Genomic DNA, 9,539 nt, shown 5'->3' on the forward strand with positions numbered 1-9,539 from the left:
TAATGGTCACTAAATTTAGGATCATATTTTTGATTGGTCACTTAAGTTTAAAATGTCGAGTTTTGATCACTGAACTTAGGTCAATGTCGAGTTTTGGTTATTGAACTCATATCCATATCTTAGATTACTAACTGAAATTTAAAATGTCGAATTTTGGAATATGTCGTACGTTATTCACTAGTATAATTGTTGAATTTTGAAAAATATCGAATTTACAGTGAGTAATGTACAATATTTTCAAAGTTCAGTGAGTAATGTACAATATTTTTCAAATTCAGTGAGTAATGTACAACATTTTTCAAAGTTCAATGGTTAAAACTCGATATTTTAAATTTTACTAAGCAATCGAAAACATGAGACTAAGTTTAGTAATCAAAATTCGATATTTTAAATTTTAGTGTAGTGATGGCAAAAAAATTCGTCCCGCTCCCACGGGGCGCCGCCTCGAATGGGGCAAAAAACTCCACCCCGATGGGTTGGCGGGACGGGGCGAGGTAGGATGGGGCGCCCCGTCGTGGGGCGCGAGCCGAGGTTGGGGGTGCCCTGCCTTGACCTCGCCCTGTGAATTTTTTTTTTCAAATTATATTAATATTAGATAATAAAATACAAATGTAAAATTTTAATTAATTATAAAAGAAATAAAATTTAGTCAAAAAGTAATTTTATTTGAAATTGTTTATTTCAAGTGTTTTCTTTGAATTCTAAAATTTTGAATTTATATTTTATTTTCTAACAATAACATAATTTAAAATAAAAAATAAAGTAAAATTAAACGGAGGATAAATGGGACGTGGCTTCACCCCGCGACCCCGCCACTCTGGACCCGCCCACTGCCATTCCTACTTCAATGACCAATCAAAAACATGAATTTAACTTCAGTTTATGGTAGAACAATTAACTCTCACTTCGCATCTGCCCTTCCCCAATTTTTTCCATAACATTCGGTGCCCAGTGTCCAACTGACCCGTCTCTCGAGGTCGCTCTCTCGTTTCTTACAATTTTTACGATTAATCTAGATTTACTGCTTAGGGCGGAGGCATATGTTTTATTCTTAGGGTTTCTGATTCCGCGATATTCATGATTCGGCCTTGTTTCGTCAGTTGATTTCGGGTGATTTAGCGATTTTGTAAGCTAAGGTTTTATTCCCGTACATAATTTGTCATAAATTTCTTTCGCTTATGTGTTAGTCTTTTGGTACTAGCATGTAGAACAAGTTACGGATCTGAGTTCCGTGTATCAGTGTCCTGATTTTTCTTCCTAACGAAAAAGTAGTATACTTCCCTACTGTGGGGAATAATATTTAATTTCTAATTTATTGGAATATACACATTATTGGAATGAAATTGCATTTTTGAACAGTGTGTTGAGTAGAGATGTGTGGTTAAAAAATAAGGAAAAATTTTGGATTTGCGGATAATATTATTTTATTGAAGAATGTGCGGTTGAAATGATGTCAAATTACTATTGAAAGAATGTATTTTTTTCAAATAATGTGGCTTAAAAAGGGCCTTATTGCATATTTCATAAGTTGCTTCCTCATCCATCACTGTAGTCCCATTTGATGTTAAGTTTGGTAACTCCAGGTACGATGAATCTGTTCTGAACCTGCATTATTCTGTATTTTGTCTTTTAGCATCCAGAAGGTCCTTTTTGATCTGCAACATTTATTTCTATAATGGATTATTGAATTGCTATTATTAAGTTATGTGCTTGTGACAGAGATGTAATATTACCTCTAAGCTCAAACTCTGAGTTTTGTTTGTAGAGGATAGCTCCCTAACTTATTGAGGGGCATAAGCCTTGAGGCAGCCGAGTGTGAATCCAGTTACCTTGTGCTTCTTGTCATTGGTCTCATCTTTTAGGATTTTTTAGCCTAGGACATCTCAAGGGGTCGTGGGGCATTTTAAACACAGACCAACCATGAGATCTAGAAAAAACTGGAAATTAGAGATGAGAAGAAGCAAAGAGTTATTACCTAGCCTTCTACAATTGAAGTGCGTTAACCCTTCGACTTCCCAGTGACAGGATGTGATACACGACTTTAATATTTATTTTATTTTCTTGCCATCTTTGTGTTAATATTTTCGATCTTTGACTTCCTCTAAAGTCATAACAAGCAAAATTCTTAAATAGCCTGTTAATTGATTCAGTTGTTTTATACTTTTAGTGCTATTTGTTTAGTGCTTTATTATGTGATCACTACCTTAAAAATTTATCACTTGCTACTTTGACGATCCAATTTAAATTTCAAGGGCGTTCAGCATTAATTTTATTCAAATGTGGTATTATAAAATTTTTAGATAGTTTATGGTTTACTGGTTTAGGTCTATCCTTACGCCTTAAAGTGAGTCAAACATGCCTCATCCCAGGGAGGTAAAACACCTTAGTACTTGATTTTGCCTTTTTTTAAAACTGCTAAACATATAGAAATATGGCGTGAAATGTTCAGTTTGAGAGAAAGCAGTTTTACATGACACAAATCATTGTGCTAAAGTCCATTCTTCCAGGTGCAAATAGAAGAGCTGTACATTTAGAATGTCTGCTTTATTGTTGTAACCTTCTGTGACTTTATCCAGATATATATGGTGAATTTATAGTCAATGGCATGTTTTGAGATTTTTGTTTCATCACCTCAAGAGTCAAGAGAGACAAGCAATGTTGTTGGAGCGATAGATGGGGAAATAAGACAATTGCTGCTTTTTTGTCTCTTGTTTCTGTCATTTCTCATACAAGTTTCTTCTGGCAAAATTTCTTGAATTTTCTTGTGAAAATAAATTGGATAACCTATGAATCATGGCGTCCTTATGTTTCCCCCAACTCAGATCAGATTGTGTTGGATCTGAATTTTGTAATATCCTACACGTAGAAGTATAACTGCGGCACATGGTCAATTCTTTAGAACCTTTTGGCTCTGGTGAATCATAATGAAGATAATATTCATTGAATATCCAAATATTGTTTCATGCATAATACTATGCATTAGTGGTGGAAAAAAGCGTAAATGGAAATGATTCTATTTGTTTATATGAGGTCTTTCACGATAAATTGTAGAAAATGTTGATGATACTACAGTGAAGAGCTACCTATTCAAAGCTTGCACCTCTGCTTGCAATAGCAGACGCTGTATAATTTACTCATATAAAGGTGTAGTTGGTCATGATCTGTTGCAGTCATGATCCGTTGCATTTGATTCCCTGGCATATGGAAAATTTGTTCATTTTCTTCTTTAGTTTCATATTTATTTGTCACTTGTGTGATGGATGCCATTCGTCCAAATCATTCACAAGTTCTAACTGTTGTCATGGGTGTGTGTGCAGGTTATGGAATCACTCTCATATATATGTATGACATGTGCTGAAAAGCGATTTGTTTAAGTTCTTTGTTAGTAGTTGACGTGATGCATATAACATGAGATGCTTGAATGCTATGGATGTGGTTAGACAGTATTTTGTTGAATTAGGGAATTCAGCAGGTGCTGTGTTCAATTCTATAACCGATGTATGGTGGTGGTGTTTGTTGAAAAATTGTAATAGTTGTGTGGGAATTTGGTGTTTAAATCATGAAGGATAAAAATGTGGACTCACTGATGTGGCTTTGGGTGTGGTTGTGGTGGACAGGGAGGTGGCAGCAGCTGTGGTGTTGGTGATATTTTTCCAGGTAGTTGGTGGTTTACAGAGTGGTGTAGTTTTGAAAATGAGCTTAGACAACAGGAGCCGGAGCAGAAGTCGAAGCAGGAGCAGGAGCCGGAGCCCAATGGATCGTAAGATGCGTACTGAACGGTATTCTTACCGTGATGCACCATATAGACGGGACTCACGTCGGGGTTTCAGGTTATCTGGTCTCAATTCATTCACATGTTTGTAACTTTCCTGGAAATTGTACATGTTGGTTGGGAAGAAGAAAATAATTGATGTGTGGGATATTATCTGAAATGGGAACAGATCTGATGCCTTACCTCGCTTTAGGTTATATTTTTAAGTTCATGCTTGGATCTGGAATAAATCTTCATAGTTCTGTTTCTCCTCCCATCTCTTGTAAAATAAAAAAAATTAATAAAGGAAAAAGTCTGGAAATTTGTTATCATTGTTTTCAAAGTATTATATTGTTGTTGAGTTGCTGCTCTGGTATACTTTCTGCTTAACGGCCTTTATGATATCTTACATTTTTTAATAATATTTTGCTCTCTTCTGGTGATATACTGGGATATTAACAGTTTTAGTACGATGTTCTTTGCAGTCAGAGTACTCTGTGCAATAACTGCAAAAGGCCCGGTCATTTTGCCAGAGAATGCCCTAATGTGGCAATCTGTCACAATTGTGGTCTTCCTGGGTAAGAGTTCTTCGAATCCTTTTGAGCTATGTTCATCTATTGTAGCAATTCTTTTTTCCTTTTAATGATTTTATGTTTCCCAGCACAAACTGTACTCCAAGTGTATTGAGGATTAATGTTTACCTTTTTGTCTTTGCTTTTGTTTCTTCTTAAATTAAATCAGGCATATTGCATCAGAATGCACGACGAAATCTCTTTGCTGGAACTGTCGAGAACCTGGCCATATGGCTGGAAATTGTCCTAATGAGGGAATCTGCCATACTTGTGGTAAGGCAGGACACCGTGCAAGGGATTGCACTGCTCCACCATTGCCACCTGGTGATCTGAGGCTGTGCAATAACTGCTTTAAGCAAGGCCATATGGCGGCTGATTGTACAAATGACAAGGCCTGCAAGAATTGTAGGAAACCAGGTCATCTCGCCCGTGATTGTCAGAATGATCCTGTCTGCAATTTGTGCAATATATCTGGCCACGTGGCTAGAGAGTGCACAAAGGGCAATATCCTTGAAGAGAGGGGTGGGTTTCGTGGAGGTGGATACCGAGACATTGTGTGTCGGAACTGCAACCAGATAGGGCATATGAGTCGTGATTGTATTGCAATGGCTATATGTCATAACTGTGGGGGAAGAGGACACATGGCATTCGAGTGTCCTTCTGGGAGGTTCATGGACCGCTTTCCTAGAAGGTATTAAAAACGGATGAGATATGTGGCTCATTCCTTACTTGTTTTGTTATTTGAAGTGAGATTGTTGTTTTCATCTTTTAGAGTGATTTTAAGGTTTGAACTCGGCAAATCTTGACTTAGTTCTTGGAAAATTGTTATGATTGTACTATTTTCAACTAAGCTCGTTCATTATGGAATACTTAACAGCCCGTGTTCGGTGCCATAAATGTTGCATGATGTGTGAAATTTTGTGATTTTCTCGATTGTGGGTGGGTTAATGATAATAGGACCTGCTATTCATTTTCAAAGGTTTACATCCCTAAGAGTTCTTTAGGGCAAGGGGGGGTACATGGAACTGGACTTGATTGGACAATACTATGATACCATGGAAAAGATTTCAATTTGTTTTTTATTTTCTTAATCTTGTTTAGTGTTATACTGTCGGCCTTACCGTGCAAATTGGAGTTTACAAGGCAATGGACTTGTAACATAAGATTAACTTGAATTTCCTCTTTCTTTAGGGAAAATTTTTGGCAGTGGTTCCAATTCTTTGGTTTTTTTTTGCAAACTTTATTTTACCCTGCACTTTGTGTTAGTGGAGATTTCAAACCGTAGAGAAATTAGCACTTGGTATCCAAATCGTTCATTTGACTGTTGATTGACTAAGAAAAGTTAATTTGACCAATTTTGACCAAATAAAATGATAAGTTTAGAATTTTTAAAATGTCGAGTTTTAACCACTGAACTTTGAAAAAATATCGTACGTTACTCACTAACATAACTGTTAAACTTTAAAAAATATCAAGTTTACAGTGAATAATATACAGCATTTTTTCAAAATTCAGTGGTTAAAACTCGACATTTTAAGCTTTGGTGAGTAATCGAAGACATATGCCCAAGTTCAGTGACTAAAACTTGACATTTTAAATTTTAGTGATCAATCAAAGACATTGATTTAAGTTCAATGACTATTGGAACAATTTATTACTCTGAAAGTCTATATGCTTTTGAGAACTCTGAGAAAATTGAAAATTGTCAGTTGCAAATATTTTTGTGGTTTTTGCCTTATTATTATTATTATTATTATTATTATTATTATTATTATTATTATTATTATTATTATTATTATTATTATTATTATTATTATTATTATTATTATTATTATTATTATTATTATTATTATTATTATTATTATTATTATTATTATTATTATTATTATTATTATTATTATTATTATTATTATTATTGTTCTGAACATTAATTAATAAAAAAAAATTATTTATTAACTTATATGTGAATTTTCTTAAGCTTTGCCAAACATGAACTTTATTCTTGGCGACTAAACTTTGTAGAAAGACTTGTGGCTTGTTGTAGAGGAGAGTGGTTTTCAATTCGAACCAACTTCAGAGCTAATGATTATCTTATAATAGAACTATTGGTCCCATCCTAAATTAAACACAGTCTCATTAGATGAAGACAAAATTTGGGTGTAAACATTAGTGATTTGAAGCTTGAAGAAGTGTGAAAAAGGTTCTGATGCGTGCTTTAAATTAAATTGGGTTTATCGTGGCTTTAAAGAAATAAAAAATATTGGGCTTATTGTCGTGTAAAGAAGGAAAATGAAAAATGGGTTAACTGCATGTACCAGCCTCAAGATTCAAGAAAGAAAAGTTGGATCAGAACCGATTCTCTATTTTGGGTACCAGAATCGATCCATATCAGAATTGAACGATTTTTACTTTTTAGTTGCGATTCTTTTGCACATCTCTAACTGGAAAGAAACTTCACACGTGGTGTGACCGCCCTATCAGGTTGAACCACCTTGCAGGTGGCTCCTCACACAGATGGTGTGCCCGCCCCACTGGGATGGTGCGCCCGTCCCACTAAAGATTCTCTCCTCTAACTTGTTAGTGGTTAACTTGACATTGGTGTGCCCACCCCACTGAAGATTCTCTTCTCTAACTTGCTGGTGGTTAACTTGACAAATAAGTCTTTAATTTTTTGAGACGAAACCCTCGCTTGATAAATAAGAGAAGAGTATCAGCATAATGTACCTTTACAAAAGAAGGTAGCCCAAGTTTCCATCCCTCAATATGAAAGTGTAACAGAACAAAAAACATAAATAAATTAAAGCTAGAAAAAAGTTATATTCCTGCACATTTACATTTCTTGGGTTAAAAAGAAAAATAATTCTATTTGTACCAAATATAATGTACTGAAAGTTGCCACCTCTCACAATGCACGCGTGATTATAAAAATTCCCAAATGTGGTTCCTATTCCCTGTTATGAGTAGTAGGTAAAGGATTAGGTAAAAAAATTATGCACATGTAGCATTGTCCTAAAAAGAGTACTCTCTCTTTGCGCACCTCTTATTTGTGCAGAAAGTTTAGCAGCCACTCCCTATTCTTAAAGTTCAGCATTTTTCATTTTGGGCCGTGCTACATGACCACATCGGTTGACACAAGGTTTACACATCACAAACACATGGGAGTTTGGCATTATTTTATTCGCGTGGGACCCACACCTCGACTGTGAGAGATGCGTCAACCTTTGTGTCAAACAATGTGGTTGAGTAACATTTTTCATTTTTAAATCACTTTTACAAACAATTTCTTCTTTCCATCAAGCTACTGTACTTTTTTTTTTTTTTTTTTTTTATCACTAGTTTTATATTTGAACTTTGGACCTTAAATTTGTTTGGAATGTTAAGGGATCCAATTTTTAGACCATAACTCTTGGAGAGACCAGAAGATATGGACACTGTTGATGCTCCAAATACGGCTTCTGATGTCGTAGGGGAGACTGCAGCAGCTCTGGCTGTGGCGTCCATTGCATTCTGATAATCTGATCTCAGATACGCTGCCGCTGAGACACTTTAGAGAACTTCTATTCGGGTTTTTTGAATTTGCAGATAGTTATCGAGAGGCTTAGACCGATAACTTGAATATTATAGATTTTACTTCGATTTTGATGGATACCAGGCAATTATATTTTGCCAAACATTCTGCTTTTATGTACATTACTAAATTAATCCTTGTACTATGTTGTGAATTCTATTGCTATATCGGAGTACCTTATCAAGTTGTTCAAGCAATCTAATTGGTTATATAAATTTTAATTGACAGGATGAATTTTTGTGTGGTGCAGCATGGCTAAGGAGAGCTTCTCAAGGTGTGACTCTTACCTCAATTACATACAGGAAAATGGCAGAACATGAGGTGCAGATGACAACATTAACGAATTCTGACGGGGCAACAAGCATGCCGGTCTAAACGTCCTAGCATCGAAGGTTAATATCGATATATTTATGACATGGTGAAAAAATTTCCAGTTTTTTGAATGCGAAAAATTGCTTAATATTGTTGTAGGAATTCTTGAAAAGGAATATATACTCATTGGAGACATCGAAAGCATCAGCAGATAGCTTTATGTGCGCACTTTTTGCCGAGTCTTCGTCCTACCACATAGAGTTCCCTCCTGGAGGTCTCATTTATCTCGTTCCTCTTGCTCGTTCAGGCCAATTACTTGGAAATACTGTCTCAGACTCTGAACTGTGGTAGTGTTAGCATTAGTCCAACAATGCTTCGACATATAGCCAAGAGGCAAGTTGATAACATTCTAGGGGATAATCCTAAAGGAATGTCATACATGGTTAGATATTTGGATTATGGATATAGTAATTACTATATATAGTGAATTTTTCATCAAAGATCATTCCCAATTCATTGCGTGCAAGAAGAGTTCGATCTATTTTAACTTACTGAACGTTAATCCCAATGTGCAAAATCTCGTTTTAACGCATAAAATTTCGATTTTGTTTTAAAGTTTCGATGTGAAAAGATGAAAACTTTGAGCTCGATGTTTTCTTTTATTAGCAAAATGTGTTGGAAAATGATCTGATGCTCTCTCCACGCGTAATCTACAGACTACAATGTCATCAAATCCTCAGGTAGCCTGGTTCCTTTTGGAGTCAGTTAGAAACAAAATAAATTAACAATCATAGCTCCCTCGAAGGTTCATCTCGTCCAGTACAACCAAACCCACAGGTCATGTTGGTCCTTGCATTATTTGCAAGTTCGGGTTGTGCCAAACTAACAGAATATCTAAAAATATCTTGACAGTTATATATATATATGTGTGTGTGTGCGTGTATATATATATAGACACACAAGATATCTCTGTAACTTTACGTCATACTTGTTTCTATTTCTCCACTTATACTAAGCAACCACAATTAACACCTTTTCAGTAACGGCCTTGAGCACGAAGGTGACAAATGTCGACAACGAACATTTGTCATACTCATTTTAAGTATTGTATTTTAATTATATAATAGAAATTTTAGTATCTATTACTACTATAAAAATTACATGTTCCAACAAACACATACTCCAAACCATTCTTTAGTCTTGTCTTTTAAGAAAATTATCTGCTTAAATTTTTAATTATAATAACGTGGTTCGGATACTCGGGTTGGATCTTTCCAAAGAAACTCGTAGTCAAGTGACATACTTTCAAACTCATATTTTTGAAAATTAAATCAAA

General features: G+C 35.3%; 1 protein-coding gene and 1 pseudogene across 6 annotated transcripts; both read left to right on the forward strand.

Annotated features, from left to right (window-relative positions):
• Positions 1–871: 871 nt before the first annotated feature.
• Positions 872–5,227, forward strand: LOC111388852 (zinc finger protein GIS2-like). Of its 6 annotated transcripts, none has more exons than XM_023013694.1 (4): positions 872–976; positions 3,618–3,830; positions 4,237–4,329; positions 4,493–5,227. In XM_023013694.1, the coding sequence occupies exons 2-4, from the start codon at positions 3,694–3,696 to the stop codon at positions 5,019–5,021; spliced, it is 759 nt and encodes a 252-aa protein (XP_022869462.1). In that variant the 5' UTR covers positions 872–976; positions 3,618–3,693; the 3' UTR covers positions 5,022–5,227. The 6 variants fall into 6 exon arrangements, with proteins under 6 accessions (XP_022869462.1, XP_022869471.1, XP_022869434.1 ...); XM_023013703.1 differs by having other exon boundaries at positions 895–976; positions 3,318–3,830; XM_023013666.1 differs by having other exon boundaries at positions 898–1,136; positions 3,318–3,830.
• A 1,610-nt stretch (positions 5,228–6,837) lies between these two features.
• Positions 6,838–8,817, forward strand: LOC111379487 (annotated as a pseudogene).
• Positions 8,818–9,539: the final 722 nt, after the last annotated feature.

Source organism: Olea europaea, chromosome 3, assembly GCF_002742605.1.
Source record: "Olea europaea var. sylvestris chromosome 3, O_europaea_v1, whole genome shotgun sequence".
Classification (NCBI taxonomy): Eukaryota; Viridiplantae; Streptophyta; class Magnoliopsida; order Lamiales; family Oleaceae; genus Olea; species Olea europaea.

What these genes read in the sequence shown, in the direction of transcription:
- LOC111388852 (XM_023013694.1), top strand. Translation starts at nt 3,694, where the DNA reads ATGAGCTTAGACAACAGGAGCCGGAGCAGAAGTCGAAGCAGGAGCAGG. An exon ending in GACTCACGTCGGGGTTTCAG is followed by an intron (nt 3,831 to 4,236) that starts GTTATCTGGTCT and finishes TGTTCTTTGCAG; the next exon opens with TCAGAGTACTCTGTGCAATA. An exon ending in CACAATTGTGGTCTTCCTGG is followed by an intron (nt 4,330 to 4,492) that starts GTAAGAGTTCTT and finishes AAATTAAATCAG; the next exon opens with GCATATTGCATCAGAATGCA.